The sequence below is a fragment of the Camelus ferus genome, chromosome 17 (assembly GCF_009834535.1).
Source record: "Camelus ferus isolate YT-003-E chromosome 17, BCGSAC_Cfer_1.0, whole genome shotgun sequence".
Classification (NCBI taxonomy): Eukaryota; Metazoa; Chordata; class Mammalia; order Artiodactyla; family Camelidae; genus Camelus; species Camelus ferus.
In genome coordinates this window covers 11,429,164-11,455,986 of record NC_045712.1, presented here as the reverse complement: position 1 = coordinate 11,455,986, position 26,823 = coordinate 11,429,164, and the positions used below count along the sequence as shown (strand labels likewise).

General features: G+C 41.0%; 2 protein-coding genes across 9 annotated transcripts in view; one reads left to right on the top strand and one right to left on the bottom strand.

Annotated features, from left to right (window-relative positions):
• SUCLG2 (succinate-CoA ligase GDP-forming subunit beta) overlaps window positions 1-19,800 on the bottom strand; it is a 243,557-nt gene extending 223,757 nt beyond the window's left edge. For both annotated transcript variants that reach the window (XM_032458113.1, XM_032458114.1), the window contains exon 1: window positions 19,649-19,800. In XM_032458113.1, coding sequence (XP_032314004.1) covers window positions 19,649-19,732 — 84 coding nt within the window. In that variant the 5' untranslated portion in view covers window positions 19,733-19,800. The remainder of the gene's footprint in view (window positions 1-19,648) is intronic.
• Window positions 19,801-19,860: 60 nt separating this feature from the next.
• The window catches only part of TAFA1 (TAFA chemokine like family member 1), a 684,082-nt gene continuing 677,119 nt past the window's right edge, over window positions 19,861-26,823 (top strand). For 3 of the 7 annotated variants that reach the window (XM_032458118.1, XM_032458117.1, XM_032458115.1), the window contains exons 1-2: window positions 19,862-20,034; window positions 22,110-22,261. The gene's annotated coding sequence lies outside the window, so the exon portion shown is untranslated. Of the gene's footprint in view, window positions 20,035-22,109; window positions 22,265-26,823 lie in introns of all 7 variants that reach the window. The other 4 variants (XM_032458119.1, XM_032458116.1, XM_032458120.1 and 1 more) reach the window with 3 other exon arrangements.

Genomic DNA, 26,823 nt, shown 5'->3' with positions numbered 1-26,823 from the left:
ATTCTCCTCTAGAGCCTTCAGAGGGCACAAGTTCTACCAACACCATGATTTAGGACTACTGACCTTCAGAACTCTTAAGAAATTTCTGTCATAAGCCACCTAGTTGTTGGTAATTTATGGCAACTGTAGGAAAATAATGCACTGTCCATCTCACCAAGCTCCTTTCTCTCCCCAGATATAATGGCTACTTGTTACTGAAACATGTCCAGGCACACACCCTCGTCTCAGGGCCTCTGCACTTGCCCCTTCGCCTTCCTGGAACACTCTCCTCCCAGATTTCTCCACGGCCCTCCCACCTTCAGATCTTTGATTAAATGCCAGCTTATCAGTTCTAATTAAAGGCACAAACCCATTACCCACACTCTCGTTCTCTCCTTCCTGCCTTATTTTTCTCAATAGCACATACTTCATCTGTCCTACCTAACATGTTGTTTACTGCCCCTCTTTCTCCACTGGAAAGGTAGCAGAGATTTTTTTGTTTGTTTTCTCATGTTCTATCCCTAACTAAAAATATTCCTAAATGATAGTAGGTATTTGAATATTATTTGCTGAATGAATAAACTAGACAGATGAACAACTAAAGACAGATGGGGCTCTGCCTATTATAGTACTTCCCAAGCCCAACTTCCTTAATTTTTTCTACAGCTCTTTACCAAAAGTACGAAGACTTACTTAAACTTAAGTCTACTATCTGTTTTACTTAAATACCTACTTTAGCCTCACTTTAAGCAATAATATGTATGAAATCACAGGTTTAGAATATGAGTTATATATTTTTTTCTAATATAAAATGCATAACTCTGAACATTTAGAATGTTCATCTAGGTATCCCTAACATCACTGGTGCCACCAGCTGTCTTTGAATCACAGCGAGGCAAATGTAGGCCTTCCTCTGCCCCCCAGTTCACCATACCCAGCGTAATGGGGGCCATAAGGAAGGAGGAACCCTGTAAATATTGTTAAGTTAGAGAATAATCTCAGAGAGCAGAATGGCAGCCAAATAACGCTGCCCTGCAATCTCAGCTGCAAAGGCATAGAATCTCCTGTTCCCTCCTCTTCACAGGCACAAAGCGAAAGGCCATAATAACTCCTTTCTATGCAGAGCTCTTCACTTTCCACCAAGCATTCCTCATCTCTATTTTGACTCTCACATCTACTCTTGAAGCCACACTAATTATTCCCATTTTATGTACAAGGTAAACTGATTGGCTCAAGGTTGTATGTGGGATTTTAGCCAACATTTTCTGAGCTCTGTTATCAGTTCAGGTAGGATAACTTATGGTAACAAATACACCCAAACACGAAGTGCCTCAACAGAACAAAAGTGTCCTCCTTGCTAAAGTCACAATTCTGGGAGGGCGAACAGGTAGGTAGTGGGTTCTTCTCCATCAGGGTTCCTCAGGAACCCAGCTGACAGAGGCTGTGCCATCTTGACCACAGGGCTTCCAAATTGCCTCGATTATCACCATCTCAGCCAAAAGGAAGGCACAAGAGCATAAAGGAACCATACAGGAGTTCTTCACAAGCTAGACTGGCCCACACCACCTCTAGTCACATGACCATGTCCACCTGTAAGGCAGGCTAAGAAATGCAGTGCAGCCATGCGTTTGGAGAAAAAAGAGAGACAGCTTCAGTAAACAGGTAATAGTTCTGACATCAGTGTTTTTTCTGTGTCAGGACTCTTCTCTGTGTGTTTTTTATTAATATGTTAGGAAAGAAGTATAGATCAATTACTTATCAAGCCCATAATTTCAAGGATGTTATTGCCTAAGGTGAGGCTTAACTTACCTTAAGCAATAATATCCTTGGAAGTTTAATTTAAAATTAAATTAAAAAAAAAACAATGTGTAGATTTACAAGAAAAATATTAAATCCATAATACTGGTATTTAAGCATCATAAAAAAACCCAGAGATAAGTTCTACTATTATTCTAACCTAAATGAGGAAATCAAGATACAAAGGCTTAAACCAAAGTCCAAGGCACAAGGCTAGTCAGTGGCTTACATGTCACTTAAATGTGAGAGATCTGCAGCAGATGCCATCAGTGCTCCACCCACATGGTCTCAGATTCCTCCACCATTTTTGCACACAGACTTGGTGTGCTCTGACTCCCGAAAGTCAGCCCCTGTCGCTCTCTGTCATGGGGTACTGACGCCAACCTGACCTTGAGCATGATGACCCAGATGTCCCTGGAAATTTACATCCCAATGGGAGGGATGAGTGTGTATAAATACCCAAACTTCCTTTCCCCTAACTGAGACAACTCTGAGGTGTAACCATATACTGTCTCCAAACCTGCCTTTGGAAATAAAGCAAAGTTATCCCTCCTTGAGACTCAGCTTAATAACATACCCTTTTCAGCCTCCTTCTCTTGCTGGTTCAATTTCCCCAATAATCTTCCAGATTTTCCTAGGAATAGCTCCCTCAAAAATGACTTTCACATGAATTCTTTTCTCAGGATCTGCAACCAGGAAACAAAAGCTAAGAGAAATCTAAGGGTTACTCTGGTTCAAAGTTCCCCAAATGATAATCACTCACACACAATTCTTGCTATTTCCACAGAACACTAATAATATTATCAGTGTCTTTATGTGACTGGTTTTAAAGAATTTTATTTTAAAAGAGTACTTCATATCACTACCCATGCTGTTTGCATTACTAGGAGGTGATATCAATACAATTTTAAAATAAAAGAAAATCAATTCTCACTAATCCAGGCAAAAGTCCTGAGCTGAAGATCTTAAAAGCACTTTGGCACAGAACCAAATAATTCTTCTTGACAAAATTTTAAGGTTTCAAAGAAACCTTCAAAGAAAGTAACTTCCTCACTGTGATTCATTGGTATTTGATGCTGCATCCCTGTATTAGTCTTGTGCAGTGCCAAAGTATGCCCCCCATGCTATAGGAAGCATTGCTTTAGTAGCCATGTTGCAAAGTTGTGTAGATGTCTAGGACATGGCACAATTCCTATCACTTAATTGATGTACAATACAAGTTAAAAAGTTTAATGAGTAAACTGAGTCTTGGAGAAGTTGAATGTCTTACATAAAACCACACAGTTGATCAGTGGGCCAGCAACAGACACAATTGACCCTTTCCTCTCCATGCCATCTTCCAGTTATCTAGAATCAAGAGGTGGTTCATTCCTAACAATCCACTATGATGTTTCCCAGGTGACCTCATCAATGGCAGTAAATCTATACAAGGATATAGATTTTTACTCTTTTATAATGTTTGTTCCCCCTGTTCTCCCCAAAACTTTGAGAATTCCATAGAACATCATTGCTGGCTGATTTTCATCCACTATTTGCCTGTTAGCATAGCCATGCCTTCTTTTTATTACTCCCCTTTTTCAACTACTGCTATTACTCCTTTTTACTTCCATTATAACCCTCAGAATTGATTTCACTTTTATGTTCATTATTGTTCATTTATAATCAGCTTTTGATTGCATGCTGATTATTCATAAATTTCAACTTTATACTACTGACAAAAAACAGTGCTTGGCGTTATGCTTCTGATTACAAAATCAGCTGGATTAAGTTATATAACTTTTTTTTTTAAGTCTGTAACACAAGTTTGAAAATGTAGGGTTTTTTTTTTTTTATGTTTAACCTTGGATGAGCTGTCTGAATAGAGAATGGTAAGAACTGGGTGAGGAAAAAAATAATGAGGTTTGTTGTTATTTTATTTAAGCAAAATGAAAAATACCAGAATTGAGACATCTGAATAAGTAAAGCTCTATTTTTATTCCAATTCCTTCTCCTGTTCAAAGTACTTCTAGAACTCCTAATTGGGAGGTGGTACAAAAGCCTGTGCTCTATTCCTTGGAATATTCTTCTCTTCCTCTTTTAAATTGATTTCCCTTTCAGAAATGATCAGATTTTCTCAAATCCAACACCGACAAACAGGGCAGTGGGAAGTAACATTTGGTTCCAAAACAAGTATATGAAGCCTCTGAAAGCAAGACAACTTGTGATCATGGTTCATGGTCTAGCTTCCTAAGCAGCCACAAAAAGAAGATGTGCATCTCTAGGATAAGCGCAGAGCCTCCAAAAACGTCTAGGTGGGAAAGCTCAAGACAAGCCAAGCAGCTTGCATGACACACAGCACGAAGGGGCACAGTATGTGTTTCCTAGAGCTGCCCGACCAAAGTACCAGACTGCGTGGCTTAACCAAGAGAAAGGTATCATCTCACAGTCCTGGAGACTAGTCTGAGATCAAGGTTTCTTCAGGGTTGCTTCCTTCTGAGGCTGTAAGGGAGAATGTGTTCCATGCCTCTCACCTAGCTTCCAGCAGTGTGCTGGCCATCTCTGGCGTTCCTTGGCTTGTAGATGCATCACCCTTATCTCTTTCTTTGTGTTCAGATGATGTTTTCCCCACCTGCATTTCTGCAGGAAATTTCTAAATTTCCCCCTTCCATAAGGACACCAGTCGTGCTGGATTAGGGCCCAGCCTAATGATCTCCTTTTAACTTAATTATCTCCATAAAGACCCTATTTCCAAGTAAGATCACATTTTGAAGTACTGGTGGTTAGGCCTTAAAGGGACAAACTTTGGAGACGACACAATTCAACCCATAACAGGCACAAGTGAAGAAACCAATGTGAGTGACATAGCAAGGAGCTGTGCAGGACAACAGTTGTGACAACAGGGAAGTTGTTTAAAATCTCTGAACCACATTTTGTTCTGTTTAAAATGGGCTTAGTGACAGCAATAAGAATGCCTACCTCCTAGGGTCGTTATGAGAACTCAAGGAGACAGTCCTCTTCAGGTGCACAGTACCACACTTGGCCCAGGGAACGTGCTTGATAAATGTCAGGTGTCTAACTTCAGATTATTCAGGACAGACACTAATAACAGCTTGTGTAGGTGAGTCCAAGAGAAGCAGTACAGCTGTATGCCCAGAGAGCCCTGGGAAGCCCTCTTGAACACCAAACACAATCCTCGACATACTGCCCATTTCTCACTGAGCTCCACCAGACCAGTCTGGATGTTCCTTAAAGGCACAGCTGTCTTATACGCCCAAGCTTCCTACCAACCTACCTTCTGGACCTAATAGTGAAACTATTATGCAGTTAATAAATCCCCAATGGAAGAAAAGGTGATTATGAATATTTAATAAAATATTAACTGTAAAAGTATTTCTCAAAAGACATTTTAACCAAATAAAGGAAGTAGAAAATGTAGCTAAAACCATACACCAAATAACATTTCTACTCAAGGGAATGTTAACATAAAATATATATTCATTGTACCTATGTTCACAGCAGCATTATTCTCAATAGCTAGAAGGTAAAAGTAACCCAAGTGTCCACTGGTGAAAGAATGCATAAACAAAATGTTATATATACATACAATGAAATATTGTCCAGCTTTAGAAAGGAAGGAAATTCTAACATACATTGTCAATTCCAAGTTTGTGTGCCTGAGAGCCTGATGCACAGTGAGGCCAAACAAACCGAAATGTTGGAGTCTGAAGCAGCGAAAGGTTTATTTCAAGGGGCAAGTAAGGAGAACAGGTGGCTTGTGCTCAAAAGACCTGAACTCCTGGATGGTTTCCAGAGAAGAGTCTTTAAAGGTAATATTTGGGGTCACAGCTCCAAGGTGTATGACTTTCTTTCAACTGGTTAGTGGTAAGGTAACAGGGTGGTGTTTCAGGAATCTCATTCATCAACATTCTGGTTCCAACCAGTCTGGTGTCTCCACATGTAGCTACCATCCTCCACCTGGATGGGAGGCCTTAGTTCCTAGAGGACAACTCAAAGATATGGATCAGATTGTTACGCAAACCCCTTGAGGAGGAACTAGGACTCTGCTTTATGGCTGCACTATTGTTTCTCCACTGCTTTTCCTCTATTTCTGCATTCCCTCACTTCCCAAATTAGTAACTGGTGAATCAGCCCCTAGGAACTCAAGGGAAGTCTAGGAGGTTGAAATCTTTTTTTACAAATAGGAAACATAAGACTTTTGGAAAGGCTTTTGTACCTGGGAGGGCCCCTCAGGATCCTGTTCAGTTTCAGTCCCCCTGATCTTTGATACTTCCCAATCTTGAGGGGAACAGGAGCAGGACAAGAAAGGAAATAAAGTTTTGGATAGAGAGGTTAATCATAAACTTGGCAGAGGAACTCAGTTTTAGGGGGATTTGGTTTCACACATGCTATGGATGAAACTTGAGAACATTATGCTAAGTGAAATTAGCCAGCCACAAAGGACAAAATTGTATGATTCCTCTCATATGAGGTTCCTAAAGTAGTTCAATTTATAGAAACAGCAAAATGGCTGTTTCCAGATGCTGGCGGGAGGGGGAAATGGAGAGATAGTGTTTAATGAGTACAGAAGTTTCAGTTGAAAAAGTTCTGGAGATGGATGGTGGTGATAGTTGCACAACAATGTAAATGTACTTAATGACACAAAAAGGTACACTTATAAATGGTTAAAATAGTGAATTTTATGTTGTGTATATTTTACCACAATAAAAAAGTAAAATATTTACATTTAAAAATAAAAAAAACATATATACATACACACACACACCCATATTCGTATCTTTTGTATCTTTATAAGTTTGGGGAGCAATAACACGGTTTCAGAGACATAAAAGGCATTCAGAGGTCGAAACTTTGAATCAAAAAAAATCAATTCCTTACATGTATGTATATGCATGACTGGAACATTGGGCTGTACACCAGAAATTGACACACTGGAACTGACTGTACTTCAATTAAAAAAAAAAAAGCAACTCCTGTTTTGTAAATAAGTTTCTTTTTCTTTTGTTTTTTTTTAGATTCCACATATAAGTGATATCACATGGTATTTTTCTTTCTCTTTCTGGCCTACTTCACTTAGAATAACAATCTCCAGGACAGAAATGAACTCAAAGACATAGAAAACAAACTTATGGTTACCAGAGGGGAAAGGTAGTGAGATGGGATAAATTGGGAGTTCGAGATTTGCAGGTACTAACACATATAAAATAGATAAACAACAAGTTCATACTGTAGAGCACAGGGAACTATATTCAATATCTTATAGTAACTTACGATGAAAAATAATATGAAAATGAATATATGTATGTTCATATATGACTGAAGCATTATCCTGTACACCAGAAATTGACACATTTTAAATGGACTATACTTCAATAAAAATATATATACAAAAAAAAAGCAATTCCTTTGCTACTTCTCTCAACATCTCAAAATTCAGTCACAAAAACACTGCCTTGCATTCATTAAGTTTACTTAAATTATGACAATGTTGCTTACTTAAAACCTCAAAGTTCCAAGAAAGGGATTCTTCTCTGACCTATTAAAAAAGTACTTTGAAGTATGGGGGGGGGGGGTAGATTCATACTGTAAAACAGAACAGAGTATCTTCAGGAAAGGAATAAGTGTAACTCATGAATTACTGTAAACATAAAGTTATTGATATCCTGCCAATATTAAGAGAAACAAAATGCTGTACTCACTTGGGGCACTTAAGTGGAAAAGAAAATTCAATAATTCCCTCTCATCTTTTATCTATATTTTAACTCTAAGTCTTCTCATACATTAAAATTATATTTTATATAAAATATAGTTATAAAATCAATTTTATACCATTCATAAAAGCTTCACCATACACCGACGAGAAAAAAACAAACAAAAAAAGCACCCATTACACTCACAACATGCCTGCTAGGAGTTCTGGAATTGGTACTCTGATCCTAAAAGTACCCTGTGATTCTTTGATTTATAACAAATACACATTTGGTCTTCATCCCTAGTCCTGGCAGTGGGCTCCTAAAACCCTTAGAATTTCCTCAGTGAAAAGAGTGATAAAAGTGTCTTTGTTAAGTTAGTGAGGCAACTATTGAAAAGCCCCTAGATAACTTAAGGATGGGAATTGTTTGCCTGGGTAACCAACCTGCTGATTACAGGGTTGGAACTTTCAGTCCCATCCCTCCATCTCAGGGGAGGGGAGAGGGGATGGAGATTAAGTTCAGTGACTGATGGCCAATGATTTAATCAATTATGCTTATGGAATGAGGCTTTCATAAAAATCCCTGAACCAGGAGAAGTGGAGAGTTGCCAAGGTGGTGAACATGTGGAGATTTAGGTAGAGTGGTATGCTCAAAGAGCATGGAAGCTTCACAACTCTTCCTATACACCTTGCCTTGGGCATCTCTTCCATTTGGCTGTTTCTGAGTTATAGTTTTTTTTTTTTTACAATAACTGGTAATCTAGTAAGTAAAATGTTTCTCTAAATACTGTGAGCCACTCTAGCAAAATAACAGAAACTGAAGAGGGGGTCATGGGAACCTCCCATTCAAAGCCAGAAGGTCAGAAGTACAGGTGACAACCTAGACTTGAGATTGGCCTCTGGAGTGGGGTGGGGATAGCCTTGTTGGACTGAGCCCATAACCTGTGGGATCTAAGGCTATTACAGGTCAGGAGCCTCAGAACTGAAGTGGATTGTGGGACACCCAGCTTGTGTCGGACAACTGCCTGGTGGTGACAGAAAATTCATATGTCAGAATTAGTGTTAGAATCTACACCCTAAGGCTCAGCCTCCCCAAAGGACTTACCACAAAACTTCCACTTCCATTTCAAATTAACCTACTCAACATTCAGCTACTCAATCTGTTTACAACTTCACTATCTCAAAATTTATCTAGTCTTTCTAATTAGCTAAATAGCACACTTATTTTTTCATGCTAATTATGAAAAGGTTAAAAACTGAAAAAGTCTTTCTTTCCCTGTATTGTTGGCTTTCAATTTTAATGATACATCACTTTAAAAAGAATTCTGAATCGTAACAAAGAAATATTCAACGATTAATAGTTTTATTTGCATAATCAAAAATGATTAATAATTACCAGCTTTCTTTATATTACTTATTAAAGGCCTTTGTAAGCCCTAAGGCTGGTATAAGAGTGCATCTTAAATGTGGTTTCCCTCCCTTCTTTTCAAAGGTAAGTTAACCCAAATATGTCCTTCAAAGTCCGGGTGGTCATCTTGACAGCAATTTGGAGAGCACCAGCAAAAGATGGTGACACCAAAGAAAAGACAGAGATAGTCTCCTTATAAAAATGTGAAGAAAACTTCATCAATAAGGTGAAAACTGTAATATTTTCTGATAAAAGCTGGTCTCCATTACCAATCTGGGGCTGAGTGCAAGAAAGTTCTTCTCTCAAGGGACTTCACTGTATTCCTCCACTCCTGACACCAATAAGGTAATACAGGGAGCCTCTCTCTCCCTCCATGTCACTTCCCCATCTTGACTCTTGTGATTCCCTACTCTGTGCTTACATTCCTCATCCTCCTTGCAAGCTGCAGTGTTAAGGGGATTTAGGAGGAAGGCAGGGAAAACATTGAAGGAGGCTTCATGAAAATAAAGCCTTTCTGGTTATAATTAATGTAACCATAATCTAATTCTATATTTAATATATCAGTATATTTTAATTAACTATTTTCAATTAATATATTTCATTTAATTAATGTTTAATCAACACATTTAAGTTGAATATAATTTAATCATTTTATATAATTTAATTAACTATAATTTAATCATAATTGTAATAACTGTAATTTTTTATAGTTAATGCTAATACCAAACCAATAGCTAATATTTATTGACCATCTAGGGCATGGTGCTAACATGGTACGCATGACCTTAGTTAATCCTCACTGTAACTCTGGGAAGTAAATACTGTATCTCCCCTCATTTTACAGCTGAGAAAGCTGAGGCACAGAGAAATTTCATAAATTTAAGAACCAACAACTTTTTTGCACCACTTTTATGTATCACTGGGAAAACCTGCCAATCTACCTATGACACAATGTAAAACACATCTGTATTTCAGAGATGTTGAAATATGAAAAAGAAATGTGAAAAAAAGACACTATGTGTCTTACAATGAAATACATAAGTAATTTTCACAATTCACAAATCTACTATGTGTTGAAGGCAAGATTTGAACCCAGGTAGTCTGGTTCCATTCCTGGTTTATGCCTATTATCCTGGCATAATTAACTATCAAAAGTGCTCCAGGTTTAAGGATAAAATATATGGCCTTCCTACTCACAGTCTGAGTGAAACAAATCCTGTGCCCTGAGTCCCAGCTGCCTGCACCAGGGACTAATGTGGAGCCAGCAGCCTCTTTAGGAGGCTTCAAGGAAGCTCTGCCCAATATGGTGTGGAGGCAAAAGGACCCAAACAAATCCTCTTTGGGGAGTATGAAGGAGAAGTGAATCAAGAGAAGTTGGGTTATTTCAATTCGGAATATTGTTCTGAGCAAAGCTAAGGAAGTATTTCAGGCCTGTCAACTACATTTATCTTGGACACACTCACTTGGCTATTTGGATGGATGAGCTGACTTTCCAGGACACTCCATTTGAGAATTATTTTTCATGGTGATCATAAGAGAATAGTCTAAAACAAGGCCCACTACCATCACCATAATTTTTGGTAAATTAGTCCAGCTAAGACCAGCAAAGTGAACAGTAAGAAAATCTTCATAAATTTGGAATGTGAAAAAGGAAACAAAGCAACTATGAACATGTGAACTAGGAGAAAAGAAGATGGAAAAGTTAGCAGCAGTTCCTGAAGAACAGAAAATAGAGTGGTTCTCTAAATGGATTGGGCCATCCCACCAACAATGCACCCAGAGCCCTCCTACTCAGGGGGCCGTGGTCCTGCTCCTCTCCAAGTCCTCCCCACTTCAGTCACAGGTGGTAAGAGATGGATACCCTACACAAAACCAGCCAGTCTTTCAGCTGGCCAGTGACCCAAACGTGAGTGCAAATGGATGAGCTAGACCAATGAGATGTTCTTATCATTAGAACTATAACATTCTGGGAGAGAGAAGTTGGATGATGTGTTAGGGTTAGGAAGTCGGAATTGGCCAAGGAATGAATAATCAAAGTTATGAGCAAGTGGAAGTTATAAAGAGATGTCACCATGAGTAAGCAACCAGTTAACAGAACAGAAAAGGCACAGTGGAGCCAATACCAACGAAGATTAGTCTTGAGTTCTAGTACGTGCCCCTTTCATAAAATCTTTTTTTACCCCTTGAGATAAGTCCAAGGAGATCTTTCAACCAAAGAAGCCTTAATAAGCAACTGCATTGTCCACACAAGACTGAGAGCACAGAAGAAAATAACTAAGCCAAACTGCATGAAACCACCAGGGTCCAGAATGTCATGAACGTTGGATAAGGTAGGCTTGGGGCTAGGGAAAGCTCTTCACTGCGCTCAAGTTTAGAAAGCTGCAAGTTGCGAGCCTGGCATATTTATAGGTCTTTCTACTTCTCCTCTTTTATTTGCCTGTTCTTTTTCTAAGGCCATAACAACATGTCCAGAGAACACTCGGGCATAAGGACAGAATACATGGTTCCACGGCAAAGATAAGCAGGGATCTTTATAACTAGAGTAGTTCCTCACACCCTCTCCACTCAGGGACAGTAAACAGCCTTTTATCACCTTTTTTGCTCTATGGAAGTCGATAGAAGAAGCCAGCAATGGGGACCCAGCAGAGAAAGCATGAATCCTGTCCAGCCTATTTCCTTAGTAACACCCATCTTTCTCTCCTATTCCCACTGCCACCATTTAGTCCATTTTAGTTCGAGGGACCATGTATCGGTTTTCCAGGCAGTCTGCGTTTCTCTTATACCTGCTGTCTGGGTGTAATCAGTCACAGTGCTCGTGTTCGCTCTCAAAAGTATCCTGATTTAGAAGTAAATCATGTGTGGTAACCTTAATTTTGGTCCAAGCCCTCACATTCTCCCATTTTATGTACCATTGGAGGGGCTGGGGCAGAGAATAACACAAGTGTACTAACACACAGAGTTTTCAGAGATGTTGAAATGTGAAAAAGAAAAAAAAGTGAATCTTATAATAAAACGTGTAAGTAACTGTCACACATCACAAAGATAACTGGTGTTGAAGGCAAGATTTAAACCCAGGCCTTCTGACTTCAGTCCTGGTTCATGCCCACTACAATGACACAATTACTCCCGGCACTGGCTCAGCACAAGAGTCTCCAAATGGTCTCCACTTTTGTATCCCTCCAACCCTCTCCACACTACATGCAGAATGAACACTTTGAAGCATAAAACTGTCACTGCTGCCCCACTGTCTAAAACCCTTCAATGACTCCCCACTGCACTTAAAAACAAACCTTAATTTCATGACCAGACTCACAACATCAGGAGAATTCTGCCCCTACTTATGTCTCCAGGTTCATTTCTCACTGCTCCCCAGCCTCAAACTCCACAAGGCAGCCTTTCTGAAATTCTTCAGCATCATTGAGGAACAACCCTAGGACTAAGGCACTCAGAAATGGAAACAGGGTAAGCACATGAAGAAAAGGATAGGGGTAGAAAAAGAGATGTCAGACCCTCATCCACAGGTCACAAACTTACACAGTCCTATTCCTTACACTTTGACATGGTCTCCAATATCAATTCATATATTACATCAAATTCCTCCCATTTAAGAAAATAAATAAATTTTAGATATAAATGTTAGAAATCTATGCCTCTGTGACTAGCACCTATTCTTTTGGAATAATTTCTAGATAGGGGTAAAAGCTGACCACATAATCAGCACACTGATTAAAGTCTGAACTGAGAATATCAGGAAACTCCATCCACTGTTACTATTCCCCAAAACCCACCCTCCAAAGGAAATGCAGTTTCACAATTTCTCCATTCCTGAATCCCCGATGGCAGTCTTTTGCACTGCTCAGACAGTGAAGAGAATGTGCCAGTTGTCCTTTGGTACACGGTGTGACTACAGTCCACTCGTTTGGTGTCCCCTCACCTCAAATCTTTGACCCACATGAGGTCCAGAAGCCATGGCTACTAAGTCAACACCAGGACGTGCAAACATTTCTGGAATGAACAACTTCCAGGATGATTCCCAGACCTTCATTCCGTGTGCGGAATGACGAAGGTAACTCTAGCCAGGAGACAGGTCTTAAACTCTACAAAACTCGAGTTCCCCAGATGTAAACTGAGAATAATTACCTCACATGGTTCCTGCAGGATTAAATAAAATAAAACATTTGGAAACACCAAGCCAGTACCCAATCCTGAGATGGCAGCAAACAATAAATGCTTATCAAATCTGGGAAAGGAGAATTATTCTGGCTTAATAAAGCCTAAAATAATGCAAGTAAATTTAGCTTCAAACTCACTGCAAGAGAAATAATCACTGAGCCCACCATTTAACCATAATGCCATATGTCATATACATCATCTTATTTAATCTTTAGAACCACCTGTAAGAATTATCTCCTTTCATAGAACAATAAATTGAGGGTCAGTCAAGTGCAATAACTTGCAGACCAAGAAACTGACAGACCCAGAATTTTAACCTAGTTCTATTTGAATGCAGAACTCATATCCTTTTCTCCTGTTACTCTGATTCCCAAGTCCTTGACCCAGGGAAGGAGAAGTCAGGTAAGAGCCAGATAAGAATCAGTGTTGTCCACCTAAGTAAGCACAAGCCCAAGTGACCAAGGAGCCCATCACTTAGGGGCAAAGAGATGAGGAAAGGAAAGCAATCAGCATGACTAGATGGTTCAGCCCAAATAGGACCCTCTGGCAACGTGGCTTAATATTTTAACAGCATAAGTGCCTTATCGGCATGAGGCAGGTGACTCCCTGGCACTGTAATTTTAAGCAGGTCACTATGTCCCCATGTGCCTATACAACATGAAGATAGGATAACCTCCCCTGCAGTAACATTTTAAGGGTTAAAGAAATAAAGTGCAGAAATCACTTTGCACAGGGTCTGTCATGAAATGTGAAGTCCTATTATTATGAAAGCCCTTTCAGGAGCAACTTTCTACAGTCCCTTCCTGCCTCACTTGCCTAAATTGTCTGCATCATCCCTCAGCTTCTCTGTTACTTACTTATCTGCCTCTCCTTTCTCTGTATGCCCCATGCATTCATTTAGACCATAAAAGCTTACCTGGTCAGGCAGGCAGAGGAAACAGCAGTGCCTAAGAAAAAATCTTTGCCCTCAGAGCTTACATTCTTACATTTGTGGGAGAGAAAGGAAGACAGATAAGAAAACAAACAAACATAAAACACAGAGTAAACCACTAGGTAAAGTGTTACAAAGTCCGGTAAAGCAGGCAAGGGGCAGAGAACAATCCCTGAGGAGAGGGTGAGTCAGATAAGATAATTAGGAAAAGCCCTGTGGGAAGACTTCAATTTGAATCAGAAAGCTGAATGATGGGAGAGGACAGACAGGGCAGGAGACCAGAGAGGAGAGAACAGTGTTTCAGAGGAGACAGCAAATGCCCCGATGCAGGACCAAGCACAGGGTCATAGAAGACTAAGAACACAGCCCTACCACAGCACTCAAACAATGCAACAGTTAATCACTGGTTTACATGCCAATTTTGGCGCTAGGCTATGAGCACCCTGGGGGTAGGGCTGTGTATCTTCTTTCTGCACTCACTCACTTGTACAACACTCATTTATTAAAGGCATCTATATGTCCAGCATGCTTTTAAGCACTAGGTTTACAGTGAAGAACTAAATCCATAGTCTCTGCCTTCAGGGAGCTTACAACGAATAGCACTGGGCAAAGACTAAATGCTCAGAAAATATTTACTAAATGAACAGTATCTGCTTGATGTTCTTATGTAGTTGCACATTGTGCCAAATTCTGGGCTTTCTACAGCTCCTATTTCCTTCCTCATTTGCCTAAAAGATCGCCATGAGCCCTCCACTTCTGTTACACACCTGCCTCTCCTTCACACTAAACTGTTCCCCATGACTCGTCTCCCCCTGTTCTCTCTCCCCTCTGCCTTTGCACACAATCCTCTCTACCTGGCATGCCCTCCTCTCTATCTTCTTTACCAGACTAATGCTGGTGTCATTTCCCAAAATATCATTAGTATATTGACTTTACCATTTGCTCAAATGGGTACAAATCTCTCACGTTCTTCAGGCAAACAAACTTTTCATCAAGTAACAGAAAACGATGTAATCATGTGACAGTTCCAGATTGAGTGAATAGTAGAGTCAAAGGACAAATGATCTTAAGTTATGGATATAATTTCTTTTCCTCCCCAAAATATGAGATATGTCAGGACTACTACAGAACTGGGCCAGGATACAACGGCAGCAAAATTCTCACCACTATGGGTCGGTAAGAATCACTCACCCATAAAAGAAACGTTTCATTTACAATAAAACAAAACCAATGTGGGACAAGAACTATCACTTAAGGACCTTCCCCATGCAGAAGTCAATAGTTTAGCATCTAAATTATTTGAGATGGATTTCCTTTTCTAACAGCAGAAACTGTAGCTGTACTTCATTTTTAAAAAGAAAAGAGTCAGGTATTCATTCTTCTAGGCAAGAAGGTGGATCTATATAAGTCACAACTTCCAATGCAGCCTCCACAGTCTCAATTAGCTGATAAAAACTTGCATGTAACCTTTAGTCCTTCATTTCTAAAAGCCAGGCATCCACTCTCCTCCCACTTTCAGAAAAAGCAGAAGATTAAGCTGGAGCCATCTATTTTGAAGTATGTAATAGCAGGGCCATGGTTTCCATTTCTCTCAATAGTACACATTCCTCCTGGAGATCCTCGACAGGAGCTCTGGGCTTTGTAGAGAATCATACAACAAGGATTCTAAAGCCAGTGTTTCCTACAATGTCTATGCTTCTCTTGCAACAGAACAGTTCGGTGAACTTCACTTAGCCATGAGAGGGGAAATGTACTGAAAGGCAAAATCATGCTTACATTACTACTAACCACTTAAATTCAGTGCCCTCAGCCAAGATCTCCCCTGCGATGTGATGGACAGAACAGACGCATCTCTGTGCCCACCATGGCTCTGCCTTGTTGTGTTACACTATTTACAATAGGGGATACGCAGTACAGCAATTAAATGCCTGGTGTTTGGCAGTCAGGACTGGGATTTAGCTGTTTTTTACTAGCTGAGTAAATTTGGGCAAGCCATTCAAACCCTCTAAGCTTTTAAAAACTTATCAGACCCTACAAGTCCCCACTTGATCTGGCTCCTGCCTACATCTCAGACTACGACCACTTTCCCCTCTTTAACAGCCTGGACGTGCTGAGTTCAGGTCTCACCACAGGCCTTTGTACCTGCTGTCCTCTCTTCCACAGAGTGTCACCTCACTGACTACTTTTCCTACTTTTCATTACTCAGTTCCAAAAAAGTTACCTTCAGGATCTCATACACATAATGTTAAGCACGTGAGTGCACACTATATAATTCTATTTACATAAATTACAAAAAGGAACAAAAGCAGTTTATGGCAGTATAATTCAGGGGACTGGCTACCCTTTTCTGGGCGGGGACAGTGATAAGAAGGAACCAGAGGGCCCTCTGGGTTGCTGCTAAATTATTAGATATGGACTGGCCTACCTGGGCATGTTCAATCTGTGAAAATTCATCACATTGTTCACTTATAATATGAAATATTTTTAGTTCATGCATTATATTGCAATAAAACTTAAATCAGAACAAAAAAACCATCTTGTCAAATTGGTTTTCTTTGATCATCTAATCTACAACCCGCCACGCTGGCCAAGCTATTCATTCTCCATCCCATGACCCTGTTTTATTTTCTTCATAGCACTTATCATTGGCTGAAATCATTTTCATTATTGTTTATGTCTGTACAGTCTAGCCCTTCCCCAGCCCCATTAAAATAAAGTATCATGTGGCCAAGATTCTCTGCCTGCCTTTTTATCAATCCCCAATATCAGCACCTACAACAGTCCTGTTCCAGGTGTAGCCTGAATTTTAAAATATATGTAAAATAAACAATGGTTAAAGGGTGGCCCTTTAAGGATATAACGTCTATAAAAAGTCAAAACAGTGAAGCCAACAGCAGAGGAAATTAAAAAATCTTAATGACATTATGCATTAGGAATATGTGTCAAATGTTAAATTTAGCTATAGGGAGAGGGTAAAGTGTCATTCTGTGGTACCTCTGTGAGAGTGGTTAAAGTCACTTTCCACAACAGAAACTGTGCTTTTATCTCTGTACACACAACAGTTTTGCACAAGGCCTAGTACAAAGTAGGTCTGAGCCAAGAGTGGCAACAGATTCCTAGGACATGTGGTGAGGATTTCTTGAAACAAAAGGGTCACATTCAAGTGTAATGTCTGCTGTGGGCAAGGGAGTAAGTAGCAATAACATAAAAGCAGTATTAGGTAGAGCAAATACAAAGAAACGGCCAAGAATATAAAAACAGTTCTTCACAAATCACAAGCAGTACTCACCTTATTTTTACTGCCAATTCTAAGATGTTTGTAAAGAAGGAAATAAAATGTGTCAGTAGTGCTGGTGATTGGATGTTAGATAGTTACTCTATGCTATGCAGACTAACTTACATGCTGATATAATGTATTTTCATAAGGCAACCTACACCACAGCCTGTTATAATGGAAACTGAAAAGTAAATCTTTAATCTGGAATCAGCTCTGCCACAAACTTTATAACCTCAAACAAGTCCTTGAACGTCTTTAGGCCTCAACGTTTCTACCTGTGAAATGAGCCAGTTGGATCTGATGCTTGCTAATGCCCATCTCCAGTTCTTGAACACTGTTTACCATTCCTGACTTTAAAAGAAAAAAATTCTCATCTCCTAAACTTGTGTTTATACGTTAACACATCATCTACAAACAAGTTATCACATGGAGTGAGGTAAGAGATCTTTTTACCCAGTTTTCTTGCCAAACCAAATGTATCTATCCCCATCCAGATTCTCTAGAATACTGTGTTTGGGCTCGCATTTCTTGCGAGGTATCATAAGTATCATAGGGCAAGAAGCCCTATGATACTTCAACTAAACACTTGCATTTCTCTGCACAATTATTTCCTTTGCTTTGAGTTTTCACTGCCCAAGGCCTGCTGTGTCTCATCAATTCAAGTCTACTCTCATAGTTAGCACCACGGTTCTTGTTTTTTTATAACACTTAAATAATGAATAGGACTTGATCACCTAGAGGTATTCTCCTTACTCTACTACCACAGTTATTAGTAATTTTAATTAGACAAAACCACCATTCCTTCTGCTATCCCACAATACTGTCAAGTGCCTAATAAGATATTACAGTATTAAGTATTAGCACCTTTTAAATTTACATTAACAAAAACAGACAAATGAGAAGTGAAGAAATGAAAAAAAAAACTTTCAGATGTCTTTAAAAGCTCTAATCAAAGCTCAGAGTACTCAAAAAATCATTAGTAGCTATCTTTCAATTTTTTAAAAACTCTACTATGCCTATTCTAGTTAAAACTGCAGGAGTGATATCAATTAAAAATGGTAAAACAACAATGACCTTGCTCTGCTGTGGCTGAGCCCCACACAGTCCTTTAAAGGGGGAAGAGATACTATTTATGGAGAGTAAGAAGTCCAGTGGTTGAGTGATTTCTGCAACAGTCATCATCAACTCATAACTCCCCAAAGGCCTTTTGACTACTGGGACTCTTGCCACTTGTAGAAGGTAAAACCTACTGAAGGACAAGTTCTAACAGCTATTTAGCATCCACAACACTGGCTCTCCTAGGTTTTTATCCTCCACAAAAAAGGAGAAAGAACAGGGCCAATGCTCTGATGTGTTTTAGTGGCAGGGCTGATTTTTCTTTGAACTGAGGGTGAGCATTTCCCACCTTTCTCCTTGATCCCCGCATTTCATCAACTCAGGCACCCCAAAGTCCAGGAAAGCAGGCAGCCTGTAGAAAGCTCACTCCAGGAGGTGAGTTACGAAACCACCCAGGCTGGGGTGGGTTTCCAGGCATCTTTCTCACGTGGCCTAAAAATGCACTCGAGAGAGACAAAAGCAGAACTGCCAAAGCAGGTGACTGTGGACAAAAAACGTTGCCCGTCACTTCAGTAATCGAATACTGCCTGCCATCAAGCCAGCAGCCACCGCAGCCGCCCCAGACGGTGCGCCCAGAGGGGAATTGAGGATGGAGAAAAACAGGATAGTTAAGACGCATCATATCAAAGGAATAATTCCAAGGAGCCCGGACTCCCACACCTACCCATGTATAGAGCACTAAAATCATTAACTTGAGATATCCATCTCTAGCAGTAATTTTTTAATGGTCGCGGACAAGCGTTTTTGGGTAAAAAATCCTCGCTCCTTCCTTACCTCTTTGGAACAGTACCTCAGACCTATCTGAGAAACGGTTCCTCAGGGTACAGTTCTCAGTAATACCTCAAATAAAATGTATTTCTCAGCTTTTAGGTCGTTCATTTTTCTTTCAGTGGACATACTAAAAACTAAGGGCTCCAAAACCCCCGTCCCAGGAACTTTTTCTGAACTTGCCTGAGGCACCTGGTACCGGGCCAGGCGCTCCCCAGGGAACTGCGGAAACCCACCTCAGCGACAACTCGGAGTCGGGTGGCCGACACCGGGAGGTGGCCCGGGCTGTCCTCCCCCCTCGGCCGGGGACCCCACACTCGGTGCGGGGGTGCCGGGGTCCCTAGAGAGCCCAGGGCGCGGCGCAGCGCCGCGCGTCCCCTCCACAGGTGCGGCGTCCTGAGGCCGCGCACCCCGGAGCCAGGAGGAGGCTGACAGAGGGAGGCGGAAGGGCTCGGCAGGCGCTCGCCCCGCCAGCGGCCTTCTCCGGCTCTCGCGAACGGGCCCGCTCACCTGAGACCTGGCCGCCAGGAGCGGGGGCCGGAACGCCAAGTCTCGCAGAAGTTTCCAGGCCTGCGCAGCCGTTGGGGACGCCATCTTAACCAGGAAACCCTGCGCCGGGCGCGGGACGGGGCGCAGGCGGGGCGGGGCGCAGGCGGGGCGGGGCGCAGGCGGGCGGGGCGGGGCGGGGCGGGCGAGGGAGGGGGCAAGGGGGAGGCGGGGCCGGACGGCCCCGCGCTCCCCACCCCTTTCCCAGGCTGCCTGCTGCCCCAGGGTCGCGGCCGCAGCCGCGGGCCGCACCTGTGAGAGCTGTGCCTCCCCCGACCTCGGCCCCCAAGTTCACTTTTAGCCTTCAAAGTCCCGGTGGCCTTCGCACTGTGCTACCCCGCGTCACAATGGTGAGCAAAAACAGAGCCCAAGCCCCGGGGTCGTGGGGGCTTGAACTGCTCGGGCGCAAACGAACACTGGCCATTGCAGTGAGGGCGCGAAGGGCGGGCCCACGCCGCGGACGCCACGTGAGGGACGCCTTCGGGCTATTCCTGAGGGCCCCGCGGCTTCCTGAGGGAACCACGGTTTGAGCTGAGGCTTGAGGGAGGACGGAGGAGGCAAGTGGGTCTCATGAGGTCCATGGAGTCCCGCTACCTCTTAGTAAGAATTTTTTTTAGCTTTTACTGAAGACCAAGGCAAAGCTATTGAAGGATTTTTAAGCCAGTTATCACCAGAATAAGAGCAGACCGTTTATTTGGAGTTGAGGTGACTCTAAGCGCTGTGTATGTAATAAAAAGTAAGTGTAGCAATTACGCTTAATATCTGCCCCGGCACTTTATAAATATGAACTCTTTTAGTCTTCATAGCAACCTTTCCAGTAGGTACCAATGTAAAATCCCTGTTTCACCAAGCAGGAAACTGAGGCACAGAGAGATTAGTTTAACTTACTCAAGGCCACAAATCTGATAAGGAGTAAAAATGAGGTTCAAGCCCACACTCTCGTCTCCCCACACTATTAAGCCCCAATTTTAGAATATTTTAACCTTGCTTTATTCTTGGGCCTATGATTGTGAAAAAAGGTACAATATAGCAGAACTAGGCAGTTCTTTCTACTAGTTTCCTTCTTTACGTCCCTCCTATTGTTTTTATTTTTATTTTGACAAAACAGGTCTACAGAAAAGTTGCAAGAATATTACCCAAAACGCCCAAATAGCCTTTACCCAGATTTACCACTTATTTACATTTTGCCTCATTGTCTATTTTTGATAGATGGATACATAGATTTATAGCCCATTCTTCGTCACAATTTTGCTGGCTAGATTTAGCATCTGTTGATGTTTATTTCTTGAATAGATTAATACTATGATGGTTGCAAAATTGTAATTGTCTAAATCCATCCCTTTCAACATTTTTAGTTTACTGTTTCTGAGAAGAGCTTTACCATTTCCGACATTTCTTTATTTATTGTATTCACTTGTGTCAGTATGGACTCAAGGATTCCTCTTTATTCAGCACCAAACCTGTGCTCTTTCCAATTGTATGTACTCTCCTGTCTCAGAAAATGGGTCATTTAGTCCTCACAGGGACCCTGTAAGGGTGATGGCGTTATTCCCATTTTCCCAAAGGAAGAACTGCCCCACAGGCAGATTATGTAATTTGCCCAGGGTCACAGTTTGGGGATCAGTCCCCAAAGCTGGAATCTGACCACACCCTTCTCTTGACATGAGTGGATCTGAGTTCCCACCTTGTCCATCGTTAATCCTTCTGGGTTCTGCCGGCTAGCTAGGATGGAGCAGAGACTCTTATTAATGTTTGCAGAATGAATGTTTAAATGTAGTGAGAGCTTTGAACATGTTGTCAGAAGGAAGCAGACCACCTGTAGAATTAATCAAAGGCTGTTTATTCAGACAGTACTATGGCAAGGGAGTTGGCTACTATCACTTTCCTTCCAGCAGAGACTTGAAAGGGTTTGAAAAGGGAGTGCACTTTGTAGAGAAAGGAGAAACCCTTGAGACAGACTTTGATTGATGAGTATTCTATTCTATTAGGATAGGATTTTTCTATTTGGGCAGGATTTTTGGAAGTAGAGTAGGCAGAGGCTTTCTGATTACCATTCAAGTACATGTGGCAATCTTTGATGGGTATGGATTCATTATCTACTAGTGCATAACTGGGGACTTTCTCAGCTGAATAGAATCACAAGACTTTTCCTGTTTCAGTGGGAAGACTGCCTGGTCCTCAGCTTTGGGGTCCAGTTCTTGTGTCATCAGATCCTCAATGTCTTCACCCACATTCTCTTATTCTGACATCTCTGCAGCCAAGGGGTTGAGGGAGATGGAGCAAAAAGACCTTTGTATGGTATCTTCAGTGCTTAACACTGGGCCAGGATCAGAAAAAGTGTGCAGTAAACACATGTAGGATGACTCACACTTACTGAGTTCCTCCTAATACTTCTCCCTATTTTCTACTCTTTTTTCCTAAATAGAAAGCTTTTTGAGGTCAAGAATTCCACCAAAGAGTTCTGCACTTGCTTTTTACTGAAATGAGTACTGGATTCTCTGAAACTGGACTGGATTCAAACCCCACCTCTACCCTCTATGAGCCTGTGACCTGAGGAACTACCTGCTTCATATAAAGGTAGTAAGTATCCAATGAGATGTTGTATGTAAAGGCCTTGCACATAGTAGGGGCTTAATAAGTGTTATGTTTCTTCCTCTGATAAGTTCTTTGTAAATATTTGTTTGATATCTCATGTGAAACACCAGTGCTAATCTGAGATATGACTTAAAAGACCCCTGACACTTGGTAACTTATCTTGAGAGCACTGGAGAACAGTGGAGATGTGTACATGCCAGTTGAAAGTATTAAAAGAGTCTAAAGTGGCTGCCTCCAGGAAGAGGACAGAGGATCATGGTCAGGAAGCCATTATATTTTTAGAATTTCACAAATGCAGGTTCCTGGGCTCCACTCTTGACTTCCTGAGTCAGAATTGCTTAGGGTGGAGTCTGAGATCTTCATTTTGAATAATCTTCTCAAGGGGTTCTTTTAGTTTGAGAACTAAAATTTTTTAAAATAGCAAACAAACCGAATTATACTGGCAAATGCTTAAGAAGTTTTCCAGTGAATTAATAGGAGATAAGTTACTCTGCCTTCTTCCATCGGGTTCCTAAATGTAGAATGAAAATCTGATAAATCATAGATAAAGGTGACGGCTAGCGGCTTTCAGAGAGCCTCAATACATGGGCACAAAATCCATCTTGTACTAGGGGGCTAGATCAGCCCTGACATGTAAAAGCGTTGGCTAATGATGAATAAACAGCTATTCTATGCTTGTTCTTTGTCAAAATTTCAATTGTGGACTGCTTGAGTAGTAACTCTGGCCATAGGCAGTAGCTCTACTGAAACTGTACTATGTGGGATCAGATTGAAGCATAGAGACAGACAAACTGAGTTCAAGTCCTGATACTGTGATTTAAAAGCTCTGTGACCTTGTGACCTGTTATTTCACAGCCCTAATCCTTTTTCTATGAATAGTACCTATTTTGCCAGTGCATTGTCAAGCACTCAAGATCCCAGTGGCTGTTATCCACCAGCCTTCTTTATTTGACTAAGAAATCCTTTTTCATGTTTGTTTCTTTACTATTTACGTCTGTGAGCCTTTCCCCATTAGTAAAATGAAAGCCAGGTATGACAGCATCTTATTTGAACTGGGAGTTAACAATGTAGCACTTCTCATAAACTTTGCATGCATTGGAAATCTTAAGTTCCAAAACTCCTTGATCAAACTTTGGATTTAGAGCACCCTGCCTACACTGTTTCTTACTGAGTTAATTGTTCCAGGAAGGAAAATAAAAACATCAGTAGGCCCACGCACCTTCCCTTTCATCTTAGCAGTGCATGTTAACAGTGAAATAATGTGCTTATTTTCATATCCACACTGATAACTCCTGGGGCCCTGATTTACCAAAGAGGCATGTCAGGAAACCTAGCGTAGGGATCATGCATCTAGCAGTTCCAATGGCTGTTTATCATTACCTTTTCATTTAAACATAAAAACCTTTTGACAAATACAAAATCATTATAACCTGTAGAACTGAACAGAATTTTTAAAGAAACAACCCTAATTTTCATGAATAACATATTTGAGTTCATGCTGCTGCCTATCAGGAATGAAAATCACTATTACAACGAGGAAATAAAGGGCATTTGTGGATTTCGTTTGGTTATTTCTTTTTTAATGGATAGCAGATTTCTTGAATTTATGGGCAAAGAAACTTTGGCCTTTCATTATGTACACAGGTAATATCTCTGTTGCTGTTCATGACAGCCATCTTAACCAGTGCTTCAGCGGTGTGATTTGCCAGTGGCATGGAGAGAACTTCCATTGTGCTGAAGTTATTTTTCCCCTCTTCAATAATGCATTAAAATGATTAATTTTGATGGTGTTTCTCAGCAGCGTATTTAAATTATAAGGTGCATAGAATAAAAGGAACTGAAATTGAAAATGCCTCCTCTGACAAAAATGAGGTGGACTCAAGAGAAATTCTCACCATATCCTGGAGAGAATTCAGGGGAGGCAAGTTAGAATCATAGTAACAGGTCAAAGTTAAGATGAAAAAGAAAGAAGTGTAAGGAACATCAGAAACCCAGAGAAAGAGTATTCAAGGGCAAGGTCAGCTGAAAGACTAAAAGTGGAGAACAGGATGTAACGAAAGAAACATAGGTGATGGCACTCTATTGGTCGGGAAATTTGGAAATGGATGAAGAAGATGGTAAAAGTGTACTGAAAAACATTTATACAAGGGACAGTGGAGAAACATGGACTGAAAGAGAAAAATGGCACTAGATTGTGGGGAAAAAATTCCCTTCGGAAACAAAATCTACATTCCCACTGCAATTGGGAGCCGTGGAATTGAGCACTTTCAATATTATTAGGACATCCTTCTTTTAAATACTAAAATAAAAATTAAAGGCATTCTATTTCAAATGCCCTGCTTCATCAGGAAGTAAGCAGTCACAGCAGTGGTTCTTAATAGAATTCATTTAAGAGGTTTTTGTTTGGTTGGTTGGTGTTTTGTTTTGTTTTGTTTTGTTTTGTTTTGTTTTGTTTTGTTTTGTTTTTTTTAAGGCCTTTGGGGCTATATTCTTCAAAGGTTCTGATTCAGGCCATCTTGGTCCACCTTGGGGCCCAGGAATTCACATTTTTATAAGTAACTCTCCCAGCTCCCCATCTGTATTGTAGGCACTCCATTGTTCATGATGGGGGAAGCACTGACCCAGAAGGTCAGACCTTGAGAAGGTGAGAGGAAAAGGACAACAATCATCCAGTTCCCCTCTTTCTCTCTAATCTTCCTTTCCATTTCTTATCCCACTTCTGCTATGTTCCTTAACCTTTCCCTACCCCTCTGAAATCAGATTACTCCATGAAAACAAGGAGCATGAAGTGAGGCTCCAAAGGAAGGTTCCATGCTGTTCCCTCTGCCTGAAACAATGCTTCCCTGTTGTCTACCAGGCTGGGGCCCTCTCATGCCTCATGGTTCAGTCACCCCCCTTCAGGAAGCCTCCCTGAAGGCAAGGCTGGGGGTTATCTCAGTGGTTATCACTAGGCAGTTACCCCATTGGTTTCTTGTCTTCATCTTTCTTCAGAATTTAAAAGTCTACATTGACAGGGACTGTGACTTCTTCGCTGTTATGACTCTGCACCCAGTACAATGCCTGGAGGACAGGAGGTTCCCAACTGATTTTGGCTAAAAGGATAACTAAATGAAGATGAAACCAGTGCAAAAATCACCCTAATAAGAAAATACGAAGATTCATGAATGTCTAGAAATTTGCCAGTACCCTTAAAAAGAATGGACTGTTGAGGGAAATAACCTCCCCAGGGTCACGCACTACACTAGTGGTTTTGTTCACTGTTCCTCAGAGTTCTTAGGTGCCTTCAAGACCTATCTCTCTACCACGTCCTTCTCTGTCTTGTTCCCCTACATTTATTGAACACTTACGTGCTTTCTCAAAGCTGTACAGACATTCTTACTCAATCCTCACCACAGCCCTGTTTTACAGATGTGCAAACTGGGCCTCATAGCAGAGAGTAGTTAAGTTGCCTGAGATAATGACTAGGAGGAGGCCAATCTCAGTCAATCTGGAATTGAATCTAGGCCAACACTATCCAATAGATTTTGTTGCAGTGATGGAAAAGTTCTGTGCCCGTGCTGTCTGGTACCATAGCCATCAGCCCTGTATGGCTATTGGGTTCTTGAAATGTGGCTAGTGGAATTAAGAGAGTAAATTTTTAATTTTAATTAATTTGTATTTAATTTGGAATAGCTACACATAGCTAGTGGCTGCCATACTGGCCAGTACGGGTCTATGCTATCTAACTGATGTACATACTTTGTACCATCCCATTATTTTATTAATTGGGTTTCTATTAGGTACAAGTTTTATTAACTGGGTTCCTAATTTAGGTACAAATAGCTTATTTAAGAGCAGATCCTAGGCAGCAGGTGACGGAATGGGGAGATGAGATGGGGAAGTGAGACAGGGAAGGTGAAACAGGCTGTAGTCAGTTGGGTTTCATTTTTTCAAGGAACACTTTGTGTATGGAATGTACCTCATAATCGTCCCATTGAGGACTGAGGAAGTGGTCATGTTTGTCCACCAACTCTCATGTCTCCTTGGTTGAGAGCTGGTCAGAACAGTTATGCTCCTGGCCGCTAGACAAAGCCTTAGGGCAGAGAGATAAGCAGATCTCTGATGCAGGGATTGTCCTGCAAAGTTGCAGGTGACTTCCAGGGAGTTCACAGAGAGGTGGGGCGAGTAAAACTACATTGTCTCTCACTTTAAACTGACCAGATTAGCTCATACCAGCGTTTTATCTGGGGTGGGAGGAAGGGCACTTGAGATTTTATTAGTAAGGGAGGCTCTGCTCCTGAGGAAAAAAGAAGAGAGAAAGAGAGAAGGAGTGAGAAAGAAAGAAAAAAGTTTCCAAACTATGGTTCTAAATTGTACTCTTGCCTGTTTTCATAAAAAACTCAATTATTGGATTTTATCCTATTTTGTATCATTTCTAGCTCAGTATGTATACTTTAAATATCCCCACAGTCTAGGCCCATAATGTAGTCGTAAAATAGCTGCCCCTGAACTTTCTCAGTGGAGACATGAAGAAAGCTAAGAATCAGGAAGTATATGCTTAGTTG